Source organism: Mastomys coucha, unplaced genomic scaffold (assembly GCF_008632895.1).
Source record: "Mastomys coucha isolate ucsf_1 unplaced genomic scaffold, UCSF_Mcou_1 pScaffold17, whole genome shotgun sequence".
NCBI lineage: Eukaryota > Metazoa > Chordata > Mammalia > Rodentia > Muridae > Mastomys > Mastomys coucha.
In genome coordinates, this window is record NW_022196899.1 from 30261867 (window position 1) to 30284206 (window position 22340).

At 42.4% G+C, this 22340-nt stretch overlaps 2 protein-coding genes across 2 annotated transcripts; one reads left to right on the forward strand and one right to left on the reverse strand.

Annotated features, from left to right (window-relative positions):
- Positions 1-2299: 2299 nt before the first annotated feature.
- Positions 2300-15036, forward strand: Exosc9 (exosome component 9). Its single transcript, XM_031376630.1, has 12 exons — positions 2300-2447; positions 2716-2810; positions 3670-3789; positions 3904-4006; positions 4495-4632; positions 5880-5962; positions 7067-7199; positions 11286-11374; positions 12279-12425; positions 13155-13336; positions 14558-14636; positions 14735-15036. Exons 1-12 carry the CDS (start codon positions 2382-2384, stop codon positions 14811-14813), a joined length of 1314 nt encoding a protein of 437 aa, XP_031232490.1. The 5' UTR covers positions 2300-2381; the 3' UTR covers positions 14814-15036.
- Ccna2 (cyclin A2) lies at positions 14293-21751 on the reverse strand. The gene is made up of 8 exons (XM_031376631.1): positions 21425-21751; positions 20539-20782; positions 18297-18409; positions 17905-18128; positions 17038-17245; positions 16318-16431; positions 15855-15988; positions 14293-15618 (listed from the first exon to the last, which is right to left on the reverse strand). Exons 1-8 carry the CDS (start codon positions 21608-21610, stop codon positions 15570-15572), a joined length of 1272 nt encoding a protein of 423 aa, XP_031232491.1. The 5' UTR covers positions 21611-21751; the 3' UTR covers positions 14293-15569.
- Between the last annotated feature and the right edge of the window lie 589 nt (positions 21752-22340).

The window sequence follows — 22340 nt, forward strand, 5'->3', positions numbered from 1 at the left end:
TAGCTGGTTGTCAGTCTTCTGGACTCAGCCATGGCTGTTAGGAACAGTTTGGATCAGATTTTCTGGTATTACAAGCCTCCGTGAACTCCATGTTAGGGCATCTTAAACTTTTCCCACTCTTGCCCCCTTTTCACCTGAGAAGCTTTTATGTAGCCCTAAGTATGCTACAGGTATGTAAAGTAGGTATACAAATAAAACATATAACAAAGCTTGAGGGAACTTATTTACTTATTTAGGTTCTTTGAGAGAGGGTTTTTCTGTGTAGCCCTGGCTATCCTGGAACTCACTCTGTAGACCAGGCTGGCCTTGAACTCAGAAATCCGCCTGCCTCTGCCTCCCAAGCTCTGGGATTAAAGGCAGGCACCACCACCACCTGACAGAAACTCATTTTCAATGATAAAGATAAAAGTAAATTTGCAGGGGCTGGTGAGATGGCTCAGCGGGGAAGAGCACCGACTGCTCTTCGGAAAGTCATGAGTTCAAATCCCAGCAACCACATGGTGGCTCACAACCACCCGTAATGAGATTTGATGCCCTCTTCTGGTGTGTCTGAAGACAGCTACAGTGTACTCACATATAATAAATAAATAAATCTTTAAAAAAAAGTAAATTTGCATACTACTAAAATGGAGGTTTATATGTATGAGTGCATGTTTATGTGTTTATGCATGTGTGCATGGTATCCTCAGAGGCCAGAAGAGTGATTAGGATCCCAAGATGCTGGAGTTATAAATAGTTGTGCAGCACCCCATGAGACTGCTGTGTCTGGTAACTCAGATCCTCTGGAAGACCAACTGTTCTTAACTCTAAGCCATGTCTCCAGCATTTTAACACAATATAATTCAAAGGTATACTGACTTAGTACGGGCAGAGGAATAATGGTAGAAAAACATGACATTCTTTGTTTTCCATAATTAATCCATTATGTTTCTGAGAGAAAAAAAATCCAGAAAAAAATAGAAGATGCATGCTTAGGATGATTTAGTGAGCTGCTTGGAATGCACTATCCTGTGCTATCTATCCTCTCTAGTTTTGGAGCATCTGATCCAAGGAAACTTTTCTCTCAAGTGAGCTTTTCCTGTCTTTCTGTGAACTGAGGGGGCAACCTGAAAAGCAGCTGGGGAAGCAGAGAGTGGTAACGGCAGACGCAGCTGTGCAGTCTGGTGGCCAAGCTGAGACAACGACAAGGCCCGGCTGCCTAGCTGCCGAAGAAGCAACAGCTGAACAGTTCAAAAGAAGCCAGGACTGGAAGAAAGGCAGCTCAGTAAAAGGACAGCTGGAGAGAACCGAGAGCGAGACCAGAAACTACAAAACAACTGGAAAGTTTTAGAGTTGTTAAATCTTAGGGGCCAAGATCTCAGACCCTGGGCCAGGAGCTGTAGCATTGTTGTTGTACATCCCAATAACTAGGTCAGCCTGGAAGCTGCTAGCTAGCCATAGCCAAGAGCTGGGGAAATCCCTGCTTCCTAAACCCATGCAAGAACTGTTACAACTTTGTAGGGACAGGCGGATCTCTGTTAGTTCCAGTGATACACAGAAACTCTGTAATCAAAATAAAATTAAAAACAACAACAGAAAAGGAGGACCATGGAGCCTGGGCACTAAAGGACCACTTACTGCTGCCTCACTGTTGCACAGGCTGCCAAATACCATCTCTTGACGTGGGTGGACCAGGACACTGGCCAGAAGATGGAGGACACGTCTCCATCTGTAAAAATAAGCCTGTCGATTTAAAATGAGATATAAGCTGTAAACGAGGTTTCAGCCAGTGAAGTTACACGTCATTTCTTTTTCTGTCCTCAGGTCCCACGCGAACCACCTTCTGTCTGCTACATGCTCCCAGCCTTTTTGGTCCTCACAACCAGTCCGAAGCCCTTGCAAGGATTCTCTACCGATTCGCACCACCCTTTCAGCTTTCTCTAACAAACGTCAGCATCGTCTGTAGACTGTCTCTGTGGTGGAGTGCCAATGAATCCCGATTCTTAGGTCAGCCTGGAAGACCGTAGACGTCCAGAGTCAAGAGCTGGGGAAATCTTTGCTTCCTACCCCTAAAGCAAGAACTGTTCCGACTTAAGGAACAGTAACAGTACTTAAGGATAGGTAAGTCTCTGTTGATTCAGAGATAGAGTGAGATTCTGTTTCAGTAAGAAGTAGGAACCGTACTGGCTGCTAATCTCCACTGCGATGCGGGGCGAGAACTCCCCGGGAAGCTCTCCTAGATTAGCTACAGCCCGGCCCCAGCCCCAGCGGTCCCCGCCCTCTAGCCCCGCCCACACCACGCCCCCGAGCCTGCGCCTGGATGACGTCGCTTTTCGGCGCCGGGAAGAAGCCGGTGTGCGGACTTGTCTCGGTGCGGCTTGTCCGCTGCGTGGCCCGCCACTATGAAGGAAACGCCGCTCTCCAACTGTGAGCGCCGCTTCCTGCTCCGCGCAATTGAGGAGAAGAAGGTGCGGGGCCTGCGGTGTGGACACGGTGGCTTTGGGTGTAGACTCGGGTTGTCCTTGGATTCATTGTCAGTTCGGCCTGTTGTGTGGTCGTGGTGTGGACTCTGCCCCATTTCCCAAGCCTCAAGGCAGTGTTTTACCCTGACCAGTTAAAGTTCCTTTGAACCTCAAGCCAACAGTAATCAGTGGCAGGGACGCTGGGAATCAGGACCAGACAAACACAGTTGCTACTCATAAATATGTTAAAGGAATAAATGATGTTTACTTACAGCGGCTGGATGGCAGACAAACCTATGATTACAGGAACATCAGGATCTCATTCGGAACGGATTATGGATGCTGTATTGTAGAACTGGGGAAAACAAGGTAACGGGATTCAAGTTAGACAGTGCAATAGGAGGTGTGAGAATTATAACATACTGACTGACTCGGTTGTTTACTGAGCAGTTCCGAAGTCCAAACATGCTTGATGATGAAGAAGAAGAAGAAGATGATGATGATGATGATGATGATGATGATGATAAATGTTTCTTTAATGCCAGCCTTCTTTTAGTTTTGTGCTCACAGTTTAACTGTCAACCATGAGTGCTTCCTGTTATATGAGTATCATAGTTCCGTGTGACCTTTATTAATCACGTGGGCAGCTCACATTGACCACACAGGTTATCTGCATGTCTCATTTTCTAGTGTGAGGAGTGTATCGATTATGTCATCAGTAAGCCTCAGTTTCCCTTTTTACTTTCAAATGATGTAAGAAATAAGAGATTTCCTTTCTGTCATCCTTTTGTGTATACCAATATTTTTTATTTCTGCATGAATCTACTTACACTTTAAAAAAAACTTTATTAGGGCTGGTGTGATGGCTCAGCGACACTGACTGCTCTTCCAAAGGTCCTGAGTTCAAATCCCAGCAACCACATGGTGGCTCACAACTACCCATAATGAGATCTAACACCGTCTTCTGGTGTGTCTGAGGACAGCTACAGTGTACTTACATATAACAATAAATAAATCTAAGAAAACAACTTTATTATTATATATGTGCACTATTGTGTGTGGAGGCAGGTTGCTGACCCCAGTCTACTACATTCTTTACGTAATTTCTGCCTCTTAAGTCACATTGTGTTATTTAGAATAGTTTTTTTCCCTGTTTTATATTTCTTCACTTTTTTTTTAAATTGAAAAAAAAGTTTAGTTGACTGCGTTACACCCTTTATTTTTGCAGAGTCCTTGGACAGGTTTCCTGTGAACTTGTTTCTCCAAAACTCAACAGGGCAACAGAAGGTATCCTCTTTTTTAACCTTGAGCTTTCTCAGATGGCTGCTCCAGCTTTTGAACCTGGCAGGTATCTCACTCTTTGTTAAGCAACGTTAGCCATAGAAGAACTTACCCTCAGTGAGATGTTGTTTTCTTGCTCACAGTTGAAGTTTATGACATTAGTTCATTCTTCTTTCCATAGGCAGTCGGATCTCTTGGTGAAGCTGAATCGACTCTTGGAAAGATGTCTACGAAATTCAAAGTGTATAGACACTGAATCTCTCTGTGTTGTCGCTGGTGAAAAGGTGAGAAATATGCTCAAAAATCTCTTAACAATGAATATTGTTGGTTCAGACACAATTAAAACAGAATTAGGAGCCTGGAAACCTTGCAGAGGGTTTGGGTCCAGTTGCCAGCACCACATGGCAGTTCACAACTGTCTGTAGCTGTAGTTCCAGAGGCTTTAACACTTACACCAGACATGAGTGTGGTACATACATGTATGCAGGCAAATGTGTGTCATGGAAAAGAAATGTGTTTTTTAAAAAACATAATTAAGTTTCAAATATTGGAATGCTTCCATTTATTTACGTATTCTCAGTCTTTCAAATGAATCACATAGAAAAGTTACCTATTAATATTTCAAGTGCTTGTTTTAAAATTAACTGCACTTTTACTGGATAAACTGGAAGGATTAGCTGTATACTTTAAAAAAACATGTGCAGTATTACTTTCCCAGTGGCCGTTGGTCATGATCAGTTGGGATTTCTTTTTATATTAAATTCACTTTCAGGTTTGGCAGATCCGTGTAGACCTACATTTATTAAATCATGATGGAAATATTATTGATGCTGCTAGCATTGCTGCAATCGTAGCCCTGTGTCACTTCCGAAGACCTGATGTCTCTGTCCAAGGAGAGGAAGTAACACTGGTAAGCTTCCAGGGTTCTGATCAGAATCATTCTTGTGAGCGAATGGGTATCTTACATGTGTCAACAGGTAGTTTGTAGTGGAGACATATGGCAGATAGCATTTAGATTTATTCTAGTGTTTGTTCACAAGACAAAAACTGCAAATGGTCAGAATTGCCCTAGAAGTTTCAAGTTCTCTCCCAGAATTGTCTGTCAGTGATAACCTGATGAAGCTTGGTCTCCTATAATAGAATTGTGACTCTTTCTATGCATTGACTAGTAGAGGAAATGGCTGGTCTCAGTGTAGGTCAGCACGAGGGGCCTATAGTACCTGAAAAGAACTGAGGCTTAACAGATTTTCATGTTTCTTCAGGCCTTTTGTTCATTAAGCAAAGTAGATGACATAAGTTCCTGAGAAATGTCTGGAGGCTTGTTAACAACATTCCACTAGGCTCTGCTTATAGAGGAGGATAGAGATAGACCTAAGAACTTACACTACTAACTCAGAGTGCCTAGATGGTCCTGATGCTGGTCCAGGGACTGTGAGAACTAGTGCTCCATGCCGTTCTTCTCTTTTTGCCAGGGTGGTCAGTTTTGATTTATATATATTGCATGATAGAATAATGAAAGTAAGCTTGCAGAGGGAACCATCTAATGCCCAGGTTTTCTGAGAAGCCATTGAGGGTGCTCTTTGAAGGCAGTTTGCCAGAGCAGAATTGGAAGGCTTGGAGGCAAGGACAGTGCTCTTGGAGAGGAAGGAGAGCATAAAGAAGTTAAAAAGGGGGGCTGGAGAGATGGCTCAGAGGTTAAGAGCGCTGTCCTTTCTTCCAGAGGTCCTGAGTTCAATTCCCAGCAACCACATGGTGGTTCACAACCATCTGTAATGGGATCTGGTGCCCTCTTCTGGCCTGTAGGCATACATGCAGGCAGAATGCTGTATACATAATAAAAAAATAAATCTTAAAAAAAAAAGTTAAAAAAAATCTGAATGCGGTTAGTTTTACATGGAGGTAGACTTCTTATCCTGAGAAGTTCAAGGGCTCGTATGTAGCACTGGAAGGCCACTGGAATGAAGCTCTGGGATAGAAGATTAGACATGAGATTGATGTTTTATCATCATAAAAATTAAGTAGGAGCACAGCTGTCAGAGTCACATAGGTAACTATAAAAGACATTATTTAGCTACTCACTTAAGAATTTCATATCTTAGTGTTTCTTATTTTTCTCATTTGTTGACTTTAAGACTTTGGCCTTTTCTTCTGAAACAGTATACCCCTGAAGAGCGTGATCCTGTGCCATTGAGCATCCACCATATGCCCATTTGTGTTAGTTTTGCTTTCTTTCAGCAAGGGTAAGTGTTACCTTGTCATGGGTTGAAAATATTATTATACCTAGGAATTGGACTGGGTCTTGTAGCTCAGCTCTCTGTATATCTGAGTTGACTACGAACTTCCAGTGCTTCAGTCTTCACTTCCCAAGTGCAGGGATTACAGACATGTGCCACTGTGCCTGCTTTATATAGTGCTGGAGACTGGACTCGGGGCTTTGTGTATGGTGTGTAACACTCTGCCAGCTGAGCTATATCAGCTCCAAGATAAGAACTTTATTGTTCTGTTCAGATATGCATAAACCTGCTGTCCTTAATATTAGACCATCTACTGGTTTCTTCCTGTCTTTGTAAAGGTTTTCTTACTAGAACTGACAAATTCAACTGTTATAAATGTACCTTCCATCATTTCTCTGCTCACAGCATACTTAGAAAGTAAGACTTTAATGTGGCACGGTAGCATCTACCCTTCTCTGAGCTAGATGAATGCCTTGGGGTTCTGTGTGAGCTCAATTAAGATTATGCATGGGGTAAGGGTTACTGTGGACTAATAAAACGTTGGCAGTGTGAGGCATATTACAGGGAGTAGTTCGAGGAGCCCATTGCTCATCGAGGAAATGATTGGCAAACCAGAAAAATTCTTCCTTCAGCTGTCTAGCCTTGTCTTCACAATTGCTATTAAACTCTGACAGTATAAAGTGGTGAGGCTTCTACATCCCTGTAATGTGCTTCTAAGAGAAACACGATTCTTGGATCTTCAGCAAAGGACAGACTTCCATGCATTAGAACTAGAGAAAAGATTTCAGCTGTTAGGCCCTGTAGCTGATTCTCTATCAGGAAAAGGACACTGCAGAGGCAGGCAGACTCTAGAGCTTAGAGAGCAGGACCTCAGTGCCACTTGAGAATGAACCAAACTAACGCTATCTAAGTCTTTATCTGAACTTAATGTGACTTCATTGTAAATGACCAGAGAGACATAGATGTCATGGAACTGAAGTTATTGAGTTAAAGTGACTCAAATTCTTCAGTACTGACTTTGAATGCTAGCTAAAAAATAAGACAAGCCCATTCTCCTAGAAACAGCACTCAGCCTCAGATATGTTGAGGACCATTTAACATTTGTTTCAGAACATATTTATTGGTGGATCCCAATGAACGTGAAGAACGAGTAATGGATGGCTTGCTGGTGATTGCCATGAATAAGCATCGAGAGATCTGTACTATTCAGTCTAGTGGTGGGATAATGCTACTCAAAGACCAGGTTAGTGCTTTCACTAGCTTCCCTATAAGAGCTCTCTTTTTTAGAAGTTTTATTGTTACTTTGTTTTTAAAATCTTTTTAAAATATATTTTAATTTTATTTATTTATTCATTTTTTAAAAAATTCACTTTCTGTCCTCACTTCTCTCCTCCTAGTCTTACCCTCACAAATCCCTCCCCCATTACTTCCTCACCTTCCCCCAGGGAAGGGGATCCCACCCTTGGGTACCACCCTGCCCTGTGAGATCTAGTGCTAGCAGGACTAGGCACCTCCTCTCCCACTGAGACAAAACCAGGCAGTCCAAGTCAGGATAGCACACACAATGGCAGAGAACCGAGACCACGTGAACAACAAGCTGCACATTTGCTACAAATGTGTAGGTGCCTAGGTCCAGCTCCAGCATGTTCCCTGGTGTCTAAGTTATGGTTTTACTGCTATGAGCAGACACAATGACCAAGGCAAGTCTTATAAAGGACAACATTTAATTGGGGCTGGCTTATCGGTTCAGAGGTTCCATCAATTGTCATCAAGCTGGGAACATGGGAGCATCTAGGCAGGCATGGGTATAAGAGGAGCTGAGAGTTCAACATTCTCATCTGAAGGCTGCTAGTTGAAGATTGATTTCCAGGGATCTAAGATGAGGGTCTTAAGCCCATGCCAACAGTGACACACCCACTCCAAGAGGCCACACCACCTGATAGTGCCACTCCTTGGGCCAAGCACATACAAACTACCAGATTCCACTCCTTGGCTTCCATAGGCTTGTTGAAAGACGTGTCTGTGGGGGCCATATCTAGCCATAGCATGATAACAAGGTACATTTAATCCAACTTCCAAAGTCCTCATAGACTATAATAATGTTAAAAGTCTAAAGTTCAAAGTATCTTCCTGATCAGTATTCATCCAATCGCTTAACTGTAATTCCTAAAGCAAGACAGGAAACCAGCTGGGCAAACTCCAAACTCTGCATCTCCATGTCTGATGTCAAAACGGGCTTCATATCTCCAACTCCTTTTTCATCTTTGTTGACTGCAATAAGCTTCTTTTCCTGGGCTGGTTCCACTCCCTCTTAGCAGCTTTCCTCAGAAGAATCCTATCTGGCATCTTGAAAATCCTTGGGGTCCCCAAGGCAACTTCAATGTTACAGCTTCTTGTTTCAATGTCTGGGATCCACACATGATCTTCTGAGCTCCTCCAATGGACTGGTGTCACTTCTTCAGCTCTGCCCTCTGTAGCATTCTAAGCTCAGATTGATCCACTCCATGCCACTGCTGTTGTTGGTGATCATCCCATGGTACTGGCATCTCCAATATACTGGGGTCTTCTGTGGCAAGTACACTTCACCAATAGCCTCTCATAGGCTCCTTCATGGTGCCAAGCCTCAAATCCTTTGCATGACCCCTTCAGTCCTGGGCCATCAACTACATACAACTGAGGCTGCACCTTCACCAATGGCCTTCCATGGCCTGTCACAGTGCCAAGCCTCAGCTGTTCTTCATGACCCCTTCATACCTTCAAAACTAGTACCACCTCGGTGACTCCTACACGTTACCAAGTTCATCTGAAGCATGAGGTACAACCTTGGCTATCTCTGGAACACAGTCTCTTTGTGCTCTCAGAAAACACTTCCCAGAAGATTTCACCTCAGTGATGCTGGTCTCTTCTTAGTCACTGCTAATTTCTTAGCTCCAGCTAACCAGCATCAGTTGTTCCAGTAGTCCCTTCTGTTATTGACTCTAAAGCCAGAGACACATGGCTAAAGCTGCCGAGTCCTGCTGCTTGCAGGAGCTGGGACATTGCCTCCTTATTCTCTAACATTATCACTAGCTTTCTGTTTTCCAACTCCTTCACTGCCTAAGCTTGGCTCTCCTGGATCTTGCTCTTTAGATTGACCTTGAGCTCAGAGATCTGCATGCTTGCCTCCTGGGATTAAAGGTGTGTACCACCATGCCTGGATCTAAATTTAGCTGGGTAGGATCTTGTCCCAAAGTCCCTTCCTTAATCTGTTATCTCCTAGAACATAGGATTCAGTTCCATTTCACTTCCTGGTGCCCCTTTAATACTTGAACCATATGTTTTATATTTTTCCTTTCTAAGATTTCTATGTTTGTTTAAAATGCTTGTTGTGAGACAGAGAACAAAGTCTCTGCTGGGAGTTTTTGAGACTTCTTTTGTCAGTGCAATTAATATAAATATCTTCATCTTAGCCTAAGGTAGACTCTTCAGACAAGGGCAAAAAGCAGCCACAGTCCTCACCAAAATACCACAAAAACAGTCTCTAAACCACATACTGAAATTCCTCTCCTCTGAAACCTCTTAGGCCAGGTCTGCACAGTTCAAATCACTCACAGCAGCAAAGTCTTCCATATTCCTACTAGGATGGCTCATTAAGTCCCACTTAAAGCATTCCAGAGCTTTCCAAATCCGAAGCTCCAAAATTCACATTCCTCCAAACAAAAGCATGGCCAGGCCTATCACAGCAATACCCCAATCCCTGGTACCAACTTCTGTCTTAGTTAGGGTTTTACTGCTATGAGCAGACATTTAATTGGGGCTGTCTTACAGGTTCAGAGACTCAGCCCGTTGTCATCAAGGTGGGTGCGTGGCAGCCTCTGGGCAGGCATGCTGTAGGCAGAGCTGAGATTTTTACATTTTTATCTGAACGCTGCTAGGGGAAGACTGATTTATAGCCTACACCCACAGTGACACACCTACTCCAACAGAGCCACACCTTCTAATAGTGCCACTCCCTGGGTGGAGCATAAACAAACCATCATACACACCTATTCTAGCAAGGGCACACGTCCTAACTGTGCCATACTCTGGGCTAAGCATCTACAAAGCATCACATCTGACTAGTGCCCAGGCTCTGTGAGCCCCATGCTCCCAGTTGACTCTGGCTTTTCTTGTGGTGTCCTTCACCCTCCATCTTGCTTACTTTTACCTTACACTTTTCCAGAAGTTTCGGTCTCCCTGATGTTTGGCAGTGGGTCTCCTATTGGATGAAGCCTCTCAGGAGACAGATATGCTAGGTTCCTGTTTGCTAAAAGCATCTTTTAACTTTTTAAAGTACCACAAGGGTACTTTAGATGACTCTTTCTAGTTATGTTAGCATCTGATTTCAGTACAGTCATTACATGGCCATGTAATATCAAAGTGGCCATGCGGTATCCTTTCTTTCCTTGCCTCTCCCTGTATTTGTCCTTCTAGGACAATGGTTTTCAACCTTCTTAATGTTGCCACTCTTTAAAACAGTCCCTCATATTGTGGTGAACCCAGCCATAAAATTATTTCATTACTACTTCATAACTGATTTTGTTGCTGTTATGAATTGTAATATAAATATCTGATAGGCAGGATATCTGATATGTCACACACACACACACACACACACACACACATCCCAGAGGAGTTGCAACTTACAGGTCTAGAACTGCTGCTCTAGGATTTGGCAAGGAACCCAGGTCAGTGAGCAAAGATTCATATTACTATTATTAAGTATTAAATGTGAAAATTAAGAGAAAAATACATTTTACTTTTGGAATTTGGATAAAACCAGCCATATATCAGGATCACATGGAGGATATTAGAAAATAGAGTGCCATGTAACATCTATTATAATTATTAAATGCTAGGGAGAGGCATTAAGTAAGTCAAATTGTAACTGAAGTTTATGGCTTTTGGGCAAATGACTTGTCTTTGGGTCTCAGTGTACCTGTACATTAGGAAATTATTTTATTACTGGCACCATAGACGTGACTGACACGTTAGTGTGTAAGCGCCTGGGTAAAAAGTGCTCAGTGAATGTCATTTCCATTATTTTCACCAGCACCATTGGTACTAGGATTGCAACCACCATTGATTCCTGTGGATTATTGTCATAGAAAGGAAGTCTGTATTCCTGAGTACATTTTATCTGTGGTCTCTGTAGTATTTATATATTTTTGTCTTAGTTGTATTTACTGTGCCTAATTTGGTAGTTGGAAAAGAAATGTGTAAATATTAAAGGTAAAAAATTGATGTCATGATTTTGGATTCATTAAAAAAAGCTGGTTTGTTGTCTGTAACAGCCTCTACTTACAAACAGGTTTTCAGATGCAGTAAAATAGCTGGTGTGAAAGTAGCAGAAATCACAGAGCTAATACAGAAAGCTTTGGAAAATGACCAGAAAGTTAGGTAAGTACCACTTTTCAAAACTATATTCTCTTTAAGTTCACATTTTTGAATTTTTCTCATCCAAGAGCAGCCATATAATTTCATGCTTGCTCTTTACTTAGTTAATCTTAGTTGTATGTACTAGTTAGTGTTTAGTTGAGATTTTATTCTAAAGTGTGACAGAAGTGTTTTCTTTAAAGTTAATATATTCTTATGAAAGAAGAATCTAATGAATTAATAGAACAAACATGCTGGTTTGCAGCTCCTGTTACCTTAAGCAGCTTCAGTGTTCTTGCTCTGTGGGAGCTGTGCCTTCTGCCATAGCTGACTTGTGAATTAGAGAAAATACTTAAAACATCTCACACACCTGCAGCATGGGTTCAGTAAATAACTATGATGACTTTTATGTCTTTGTAACTATGGTAGTATTCGAGTTTGATTCCTGTTGCTGTGATATAACACTGACCAAAAGCAACAAAGGGGAAGAAAAAATTTATTTGGCTTATACTTCCAGATCACAGTCCACTGGTGGTGAGGAACCTGGAGTTAGGCCTCCTCGATACCCATGTAGCATTCCCTCTAATTGGGGAACTCACTCAGCCAAGGAGGTACAGTAGATGCAGAGGACAGCTGATTGTTGGCTCACAGGCTTAGACAGCCAGGGGTCACCTGTCCAGGGAATGGTGCCTCTCACAGTGGGGTGAGTCCTCTTTCATAATTAACAGTCAAGGTACTCCTTCACTGATATCTGCTCTAATCAAGGCCTCCCTTCTCAAGTTACTCTAGGCTGTGTCAAGTTTAGTTAAAGCTATCAAAAGTCTGGTAATGAATCAAGTCTATTTCTTATCTACCAAAGACAAAATATTAATTTTTTCTTTTGTCTTTTTTTTCTCCAAAACAACCACTACCAAAAACCTATCTACAGGAAAGAAGGTGGAAAATTTGGCTTTGCAGAATCTATAGCAGACCAAAGAATCACAGCATTTAAAATGGAGAAGGCCCCTATTGACACTTCCAACATAGAGGAGAGAGCAGAAGAAATCATTGCTGAAGCTGAACCTCCCCCACAAGTGTATCTTTTCGGATGGCTTTTACAGTAATAAGATGCATAATTCTTCTTTTTAAGGCTAGAATGTACATGTTGAAATTTGTTTTGGGGTAACTCGTACTATAAGAGAAAAATATGCCAAATTGAGTTGATAATGTAACATCTAGCTTCTCTTTGTTATCTCTAAAAATTGTACATTTTTCTATTTTAAGAACCAACTAAAGGGCTGGAGAGATGGCTCAGTGGGTAAGAGCACCGACTGCTCTTTCAGAGGTCCCGAGTTCAAATCCCAGCAACCACATGGTGGTTCACAACCATTTGTAATGGAGTCTGGTGCCTCTTCTGCCGTGTCTGAAGACAGCAACAGTTAAATAAATAAATGAATCTTTAAAAAAAAAAAACAAACAAAAAAAACAACTAAGAGCTGGGGGGGTGTAGCTCATTGGTGATGCACTTTTCTAGCTCCTAACAGCCCTGGGCTCTATTCCAGCACTGTAAGAAAATACAAACAAAAATCCAGCATTCATTTCCCTTTGAGAAATGGTACTTAAATGTTAATGGCATGGCCAAGTTCTTTATGCATTGTTACATAATCTTGAGGTCATGTGCAGCTATGTTATTCAGCAGTCCATAGTATATTAATTCCTAAGAATTTGTGAACGCATGAACCAGTCTTACAGGAAACTTTATCTCTTCTCAGTAGTGCATTAAATAGCAGTGTTTTGGATATTCAGTTTTCTTAACTTGCTAAAGTGTTTCTAAACCTGTTCTGTGGACTCCTGGAACTGCCCAGATTGGAGATGGAATAGAAAACTCCTGGGGTGACCTTGAGGATTCTGAGAAGGAAGAGGAGGAAGAAGGTGGCATTGATGAAACTGTCATTCTTGATGATACAAAGATGGACACTGGAGAAGTTTCTGATATTGGGAGCCAAGGTAGGTGATGCTTTTAATGTGTAGAGACAGCTACAATTGAGATATTTAAACTATAGATAAAATTTTATATGGAGATTATAGATCATACATAGGGATATTTCCTGTTTTGGAAGGCTAAGTATTTTGGGATTTAAACTAAATTTTAATTAAGTTCTAAAATTTAAATTAAGTATGCTTTGGCATACTAGTGATATTTTTAAAAACTACATGTAGCCAGGTGTGGTGGCATATACTTTTAATCCCAGCACCCTGGAGACATAGGCAGGAAAATCTCTGTTCTACAGGATTACAGATCCTGTCTCAAAAACAAACATATATCCATGGGCATTTAAAGACTTTTCTTAAAGATTTCTTTCCTGCCAACAGCCTTGTTTGATTCAAAAAGCTCATTATATGATATGGATTCAGCTGTGGAGACACTTGATGCTCAGTCATGATACCTAGAATTTGGATCCAGTACCCTCTATAATTCCAGCTCCAAGCAAACTGACACCATCTTCTGGCCCCTGGGTGCCAGCACACATACATACTCATACTCATGTATGAATATACATTCATACTCATGTATGAATGCCAGAGTCAGGCATCAGATCTGGAGTTGCAGGCAATTGTGAGCTGCCCTGTTCTCAATTGTGCTGTTGCCTGAACTCATAGAAGGGAATTGTCACTTACAGGCTTTTGGTGGTATTGTCTTGGTAGGGGAACAATGTTGGTTTAATTAGGTAAGTGGGTATCAGTAGTAATGCTATTTCTTGTTATCTCTTATTATTCTAGTATTACAGTGCTAGTATCTTTTGCACATATATATATATATACCTCTTTTCATAGAGGTTTTTGCTTGTGATTTTAAGAATCCTGAGCAATGGAAGTAGACCTAAGAAGGATGGAGAAGATAAAGCTTTCTTAAAATATGTGAACAAAGAAAGGTGAGATAATACACAGCCAGACAAATGGGCAAAGGGTTAATTTGCATGCTTTATTTACACACACACATATATATAACTACTGTTCAAGAGAAAAATGGGCAAACAAAGCAGTTTTCTACATTTTTCATGGCCTGCCCTGGTTTATAAAAATCTTTACAAAAACAGGATACGATTTGGAAAGAGTGTATCAGTGTCCAGGCAACACAGCTTGAGCTCTCTCAGCATGGAAATGGGAGCATTAGGACGACCTCTGATGTGGTTAAGTAGTAAACTCCTTTTTTGGAATTTTCTAAAGGTGCCCCTATAGTGCTATCAGATAGTGAAGAAGAAGAAATGATCATTTTGGAGCCAGAGAAGAATCCAAAGAAAATAAGGTAACACATTTCTGGTCCCTTTAAAGTGGGAGCACCTTTCAGAGTCCCAATCCAGGACAGATTGGATACAGTGAGCTGTTATATTACTTCATTCACAGAGCTCAGACCAGTGCAAACCAAAAGGCACCAAGTAAAGGTCAAGGGAAAAGGAGGAAAAAGAAGAGAACTGCTAATTAAGCTAAAGTGGTGGATTCTGTATGTATATATAATACATATATATATATAAAACTACTCAGTGCTAACAGCTCTGGATATTGAACTGATTAAACTATTTTTTTGTCTTTAACATTATGCTTTGAATAAACTTTCTAGAAAACCTTTCTGTTGCACAAAAGCCTCCCAACTCATGTAAAACCTTATTTGTAAAAGTTGACAAATAAAATATCTCCATCAACTACTATAACATGTGAGAGGTGAATGAGTTCTGCTTCACTGAAGACAGATTAGTCTACTCTTGGTTATTTATGATCAAGGCAGCAATTTGGTTTGGTTGCTTAGAATAATCAAAATCAGTGCCAGAATTTGAAGGTCTTTTTCCCTGAAATATTTCAGGCTTATAAAAGCTTTTCCGTCCCTCCCACTGAACAATAAAACAAATCAAATTAGCTTCTAAGTGACATTATCATTCATATTTTTACCTCAAATTAACTTTGACTTGCAAAGATTTCCAAATCAATTTATTCTTATTATCCTGACAGTTGGCAGCACCAATGTTAACAAACCAATTAAAATTATCCAATTATCTAAGATAGACACATGTACAAAAGATATACAAATTAAAACCATTTAAAAAGCAATGGATACCATAATTTGTCTGTGGCTATACCATCTACATTCAGAAATGATTGTAAAATTTAAACCCAAGATTAAAAACTGTACAGCCTGAACTCTGAGCAACTCCCATTTCAAACAAAGGCCGGCAGTCTGTTGCTCTCACACATTTAGTGTCTCTGGTGGGTTGAGAAGAGAAACACTGTGATATCTGTTAAAGCAGAGAGAAAAAAAAACCTTTTAGTAAACATTCATTGGGGAGATCACAGAACAATGTACCCCAAGACTGGAGAAATGCTACTTTTATTTGGTTAGACTAACGAGTTTAAAAACATTTAATACTTAGAACCCTTACCAGAAGTAAAGGCACAAAAGTTTCCTAATACTAGCTGAGGTAGCTGTGGCAGAGTACTGTGTCCCTTAATATGTAAAGAATAGGACTCTTACTTTGAATGCTTGTACTTTTCTCTTATTGACTGTTGGGCATGCTGTGGTGCTTTGAGGTAGGTCTGGTGAAGGTCCACGAGACAAGGCTTAAGACTTTCTAGGGTATATCCAGTCTGTTGTACCAATGACTCGGGCTACAGAAAAGAGACAACCATTGAGTTTTTAGTAATAGCACAGGGCGCTGACCATGAGCTCACATTGACCATGATCTAAATGTTGGCACTAATCTTTGACATGTTTTGCTATTTTAATTTTTATAAATTCACATTCCAAATGTTGCCCCCCCCCTCCAAGTTTTAGCTCACTCATTCCATCTTTTATTTTGACTGTTTACATCCTCTGCTAGCAGCAGGTAGATGGCCCAGATTCTTGAAGCAGAGCTTTCAAATGCATGTTTATGGCTAAGCCTTCTGCCCAAATCAAAGCAGCACCAATACTTGTAAAGGTAACTGTTAATACATACCCAGCTTTGTCCAGTGACTGTGTAGAGAGCTAAGTGAAAGGCAGCTCCAGCAATAAGTGACGGCAAATACTTGAGGTATGGGTCAGCATCTATCAAACTTAATTCTCCCAAAAACTGAAATAGGAAACAGAACAAAACCCCCCCAAAACTTTATAATCACACATAAGATTCAGATTTTAAATCCTTGCTTCCTGACCACTTTCTATTGTCTTGGATACATACATACTCACTGGCTCTCTATCAGCCCTGGGAAAATTATTTCAATGTTTTGCTCTACTCTCGGCTTATATTTCTCCCCTTAATCTACTAGGTTGTTCTCTTTAAACCACTAATTAGTGCTTTTCCAGCATGGTCACCTTCAGGTACTTCATTGATCTTTAACCCCCATTCATGGACACCAGATACTTGAGTCTCTTACATATGAAAGATACATGCCATTTTCATAAGTTAATGCTATATACATAGAATATCACTAAATAACTTGTAATACAAAAGACAATACACATTATTGTGCTTATTATCCAGTACATAGGCAGCTACGTATAATGTCAGTCCATTGATTCTATAAGTGCAGAGCCTACAAATATAGAGGGCCATAGCATTTCCTGTGTATTGGAGCATTAACTGTCCGAAAATACTTTATCTCTTAAGCAGTATTATATGATAAAAACAGGCCTTGCTCCAACTGCAACCTAAAAACAAACCCCAAACTGGACTTACCATTGCTAAGCTTTCAACCTTGCAGTTTCCAGGCTGCAGGTGCAGGAAGTACTGGGTAAGGAACTGATTTACTGTTGGTGCAGCCAAGTCAAAAGCAAGGACCTTCAATACTAGGTGCTCCATTCTCAGAACCTGCTTCTTGGAATAGGTATCGTCTGTAATGTACACAAACTCTGCTACTTCTGGGGGGTATATTTCTTCAAACTTCCTATATATAACAAAAGAAGTTGTGAGTTTTTTTCAAAATAAGATCTTGTTTAGTCTAAACTGCAAAGACAGTAGACTCTATTCATTTCCATCAACCCCATTCCCACTGACAGTTGATTGCCACCTCTAGCTGAGATGATTAAAAACCAATTCGAAAGCTCAAGTCACTAAGGGCTCTCTGATTTGTCTCCTGCATACAATTCATTTCCCGATGGAAGGAAGATCTGCTTATACTCCAGAAAGTGCTTTATTGTAGAAGAGCCACACTTTCAAACTCTTAATCTAGTGTGATAAAATGGGGTTGGTCTATGCTCACACAAGGCGCGTGAAATCCACATCTAGAAAGCTTTATATTTTAGAGTAGAAAACAAGTTCCAGCCTCTATTCAGAGTCATCCCATAGCCGTTCCTAAAGTTGTCAGTGTTAAAACTGGGGGTTGAAGAGATGGCACAATGGTTAGAGTACTGGCTGGGACCCAGGTTCAATTCTCAGCACCCACATGGTATAGAACACCAAGCTTAGGGGACCCAATGTCCCTTTCTGCCTCAGCAAGCACCACACATGTGCTATAGATATACATGCAGGCAAAACATCCAGTAAAATATGAATGGGAGGAAGGAGTAGTGAGTGATGCCTTTGAACCAAGCTAGCTGGACTTACGAAGCTAGCAGCATGGCAGCCGTGCCCACAAGCTGAAGTTTTCCTCTTAGCACAGACATGGAGGACAGGAATCTATCGATATAGTTCACAGCCAGATGCAGGGTCTCATTCTGGAGTTTATATTCTTCTCCCACTTCAACTAGCCAGTCCACAAGGATGGCCCGCATACTGTTAGTGATGTCTGGCTGCCTCTTCATATAACCCACTTTAGGCTTACATTTAACCTGAAGGAAAAACTCAGTGTTAACTAGGTTATTAGGTTACTTCACCATTCACAAAGATGCATACACTATAATCTTAAGTTTAGCATTAGAGTAACTTGCTAGCAGTTAGCAGGCATCAACATTATCCTCTCTATTTCACTTAGCTATTTTGAATGAACAGAGCCTTACCTCCATTTCCCTAAGGTACGTGTGAATATCTTCTTGATAGTCAGGTACTTCATTAACATTCACTGGCTTTTCATCTTCTAAGACAATAGACATATCCATAGCATGTGGTGATTCTGTGTGTATGATATTAAAGCCAAAGTATTTATCTCTTCCAATTAAAAAGACAACAATGGCAAAGCAACACAGAATATCTTATTCTGGTTTTAGGACTTCTGTCATAGCTCTAGGATAACCTTAATTCCAAAAAGAAATAAATGTATGCACACTAATAGGCTACTAAGAGGACTGAGAATTACCTTAAAGTGTCATCTTCCTCAAGAGATGAGTAGATGATACAATGTTTCTGTTAGGACAAGTACTTAACAGCAAAGTTTTAAAATAATAATACTTATTATTATTTTTTGGTCTTAAGAGAGATTGCAGGCCAGGCGGTGGTGGCGCATGCCTTTAATCCCAGCACTTGGGAAAGAGAGAGAGAGAGAGGAAGGAAGGAAGGAAGGAAGGAAAGAAGGAAGGAAGGAAGGAAGAAAGGAAGGAAGAAAGAAAGCAGGCCGGGCAGTGGTGGCGCACACCTTTAATCCCAGCACTTGGGAGGCAGAAGCAGGTGGATTTCTGAGTTTGAGGCCAGCCTGGTCTACAGAGTGAGTTCCAGGACAGCCAGGGCTATACAGAGAAACCCTGTCTCAAAAAAAACAAAACAAAACAAAAAAAGAGAGATTGCAGACCCCACAGGTTAACATAGTCAAATCATAATGAGGAAGTAATTAGAATCAGATAAATGGCATGTATTAACAAATGTTAGTAAAGATACCGAGTTTGTCATAGCATGTTCAAACAGACTAACTATAATTGGTAAGGGACTTGGTGTTTGTTAAAACAGGGTCTCATTCTATGGCCAGACTGGCCTGAAATTCGCTCTGTAGCCTCGGCTGGCCATCTTACTTCAGCCTCCTGAGTGCTATTTAGAGGCATTAATATACTCAGCTCTAGTTTTTACCATTTCACTTATCTTGAGATGGGGGAATCTGTGTAATAATAGATTGTTTCCATACCCTCCTTCCCATCAGCAGAACTAAGTAAAAAAGGGGGCTGGGAAATGGCTTAGTGCAGTGCCGGCTGCATAAGCGGGAAGATGCAGCTTGTGTTCCCAACACCATACAGTAGCTGTCATGGCATTATCTGTAACCCTAGGAGTGGAGAGGAAAAAGGGTTGAAAATAGTCACATCCCTGTAGCTTGATGGCCAGGCTGTCTAGCCAAATCAGTGAGCTCCAATGAGACCTTTTTATCATGAAATGAGATGGAAGAGTGGTTGAAGATACCCCAAAGTCAAGTACTCCTCTAGCTTCTACGTGTTCCAGCACAGGTAAGCATACCCCTTCTGCTGACACATAGCCTAAGGTAGAGAGTGAGAGATACCAATATCTCTGGTCTCCACAGTGAGGTCATAGCACTGCAGAGCTGCCTGTAGTACCTATTTTGCCTTCCATGTGTCTGACCTGCAATCTGATGAACATTCAAATTAGTTTTAAAGGAATGGCAGATATCATAATGCTTAAAACTGTAGTCTCAAGGAGCATTCTTAGGACTGGCATGTTAAGAAGTGAGTCATACATAAAACTGAAATCTATTCTCCTAGCCAAACATTTATAAAGTCAGACTAAGATAGATATTTAAGATCTAATTAAAATTGATGTAGGTTTGCAGTGCCCTCCTTGCCGGTTAAAGATGTGGGTCCTTTTATAGGTCAGTGGATCTGAGCACCAGTCATGAGATCTGATATCCTTTCTAAGCCCACTGTAGTAATCTTAACTCACTGTGTTGTGATCAGGTAAGACATAATCTTAAAACTCAAAATATCACTAACCCAATCAAGTAACTATATTTCTTAGCTTGATAACAATCTTTAGAATAAACCGAGCAAGGTGTGGTGCCACAGGCCTGTAATCTACAATTTGAGAGGCTGAGGCAGGATGGTTTGAGTTCAAGATTAGTTTGAGCTACAGATCCTGTGAGATCCTGTCTCAAAAATAAAAGGCAAAAGCTTGGTGGTGGTGATGGTGGCCAAACCTTTAATCCCAGCGCTTGGGAGGCAGAGGTAGGTGGGTCTCTTAGTTCAAGGCCAGCATAGTCTACAGAGTTTCAGGACAGTCAAGGATACTCAAACTCAGGGGCTTCTGGGGGAGACAGAAAGGAGGGAAAGAAGGAAGAGAAAGGCTGGTAGAAATAAAAGGCAACCTTACCGAAACTATTATCCATTGGGTAATCAAGAGGTGTCAGTGGTTTTCTTGCTCCAGGTAAAGAGACAGCTGCATTAAAAGCCAGGACATCTTCACACTCTGCTTCTTTAAGCTCAGCCGGCCTCTGCTGAGTCTCTTCTGCTTCATCCACGTGAATGGTGAAGGCAGGCTGCTTACTGACTGCTTTCCATGCAGGACCAGCAGCGACATGCTCATCGTTTACAGAAAGGTCCTTTAGAGGTGCAACCTAAAGAGGAAGAATTTTTCTAACACAACTTTGCTTCTTGCCCCGTGGGTATCAGCATTTATTTCCAAATACTCTAAGAAGTTCATGAGGCAAAGCCCAGGTAAAGTTTAAACCGATTTGTCACAGCCATTTCTACAAAGGCTGTAAATAGAACGGATTGGAATAACAAACTAATCAAAGACTAAAGTTAGGGCAAAGAACTGATTCGCTTTAGCTCCAGGGTGGAGCAAAACAGCAAGTCTGGCTAAAATGGCGGAATTTACCAAGCAGAATACTTGCTTTATGTCTTTTCCTGAAGTAGTAATCTGTGAAGCAGATGGTGAGGGGGAAGGGATCTACATCCTAATGCAATGCTTGCCTTTAAAAGTGGAGGGAAAGGTACCCAGGTGGGGGAAGACGACACGCGAGTGGCATCGCTTGGTATGACCCGGGAGTTTTTAATAAGTCGGCGCCACTAGTGCTGAAGGGCAGTATACGCGGGTCGGCAGAGCTCCAGAGACTCTTAGGTACTAGAAACGCCATGACCGCGAAGACTGCAGCCCGACTCCCCCTAGAAAGCTCAGCGTGCTTTCTGGCCCTCTTGGCTGCTAAAGCCTGCACCGCTCCCGCCCGGCTCTCCTACAGACTCCCGCGCCCTTTTACCCTCCGAGTTTTGAGCCTCTGCTGCGGCGCGGGTACCCGCACGTTCCCGGCCTTCAGCACCGCCTGCGCCCGTGTCTGCTGGGCTGGCGCCAGTTTCCCGGGGTTGACATTCTCTTGGTCTTCCTGATGCAGCGAGAGCAGGGCTGAGCCCGCCTCGCGACCCGACTGTCTTGAGGTGCCCGGCATCGCGGCTCCGGTCGGGATCGTCGGCGGCACAGCGTGCTCGGCGCCCGCCGCTCCGGGGCTGCGCGGGACCCTGGTGGCCGACCCGCGGAGCAGGAGCTGCAAGCAGGAGGAGCGCAGAGCCCAGGTGCCGCGAGCTGCGCGCCGCCCGCCGGCCGCTGCTCTTGTAGTTCAAGTAGCCCGCGACTATTGAAATAGACCAATGGGGGCGGTCGGAGCTCGTGACGTCACCAGGGGCGCCGGTCGCTGCGAGCGAAGGCCCGACGGGAATCTTGCAGGGCGGGCGCCTGAGGACGCGCCTGCGCAGAGAAGGGCGGGGTGGGCGGCAGCCTTCGGCAACTGCTCTGTGGGTCTGTAACCTCATAGGATCCTGCGGGAGCAGCTGGGCGGTTCGGAAAAGCCCTCGGGGCCTCCAAGTCGGCGTTCCCCTCGGCTAAAGGGGGAAGTGACTTCCCCTGGTCGCTGGGTGGCGCCTAGGCTGGAGCGTGCGGACTCGGCTGACTAGCTGCGGGTACAAGGCACCCTACCCGAACACTCCTTTCTCTCGGTGGTGCTGCCCGTAAATTGCTTCACCTCTCCTGTATATTTTTTGGTTTTTGTTGGTTTTTGAGGCAGGGTCTCATAATGCAGTCCCGATTGCCCTGCTACTCACTGATATCCGCCCCCCTTGGGCTCGTGAGTTCTGTTCTGGGATTAAAGGCTTGTCACTCTGCCTGGGATTCCAGTAAGCTTC

Coding starts and splice junctions, on each gene's coding strand:
- Exosc9 (XM_031376630.1), top strand. CDS start 2,382: ATGAAGGAAACGCCGCTCTCCAACTGTGAGCGCCGCTTCCTGCTCCGC. Junction 7,200..11,285: donor TAATGCTACTCAAAGACCAG/GTTAGTGCTTTC, acceptor ACTTACAAACAG/GTTTTCAGATGCAGTAAAAT. Junction 11,375..12,278: donor GAAAATGACCAGAAAGTTAG/GTAAGTACCACT, acceptor ACCTATCTACAG/GAAAGAAGGTGGAAAATTTG.
- Ccna2 (XM_031376631.1), bottom strand. CDS start 21,610: ATGCCGGGCACCTCAAGACAGTCGGGTCGCGAGGCGGGCTCAGCCCTG. Junction 18,410..20,538: donor CCCAATGGATAATAGTTTCG/GTAAGGTTGCCT, acceptor TCATACACACAG/AATCACCACATGCTATGGAT. Junction 15,989..16,317: donor CAGTCACTGGACAAAGCTGG/GTATGTATTAAC, acceptor TCTTTTCTGTAG/CCCGAGTCATTGGTACAACA.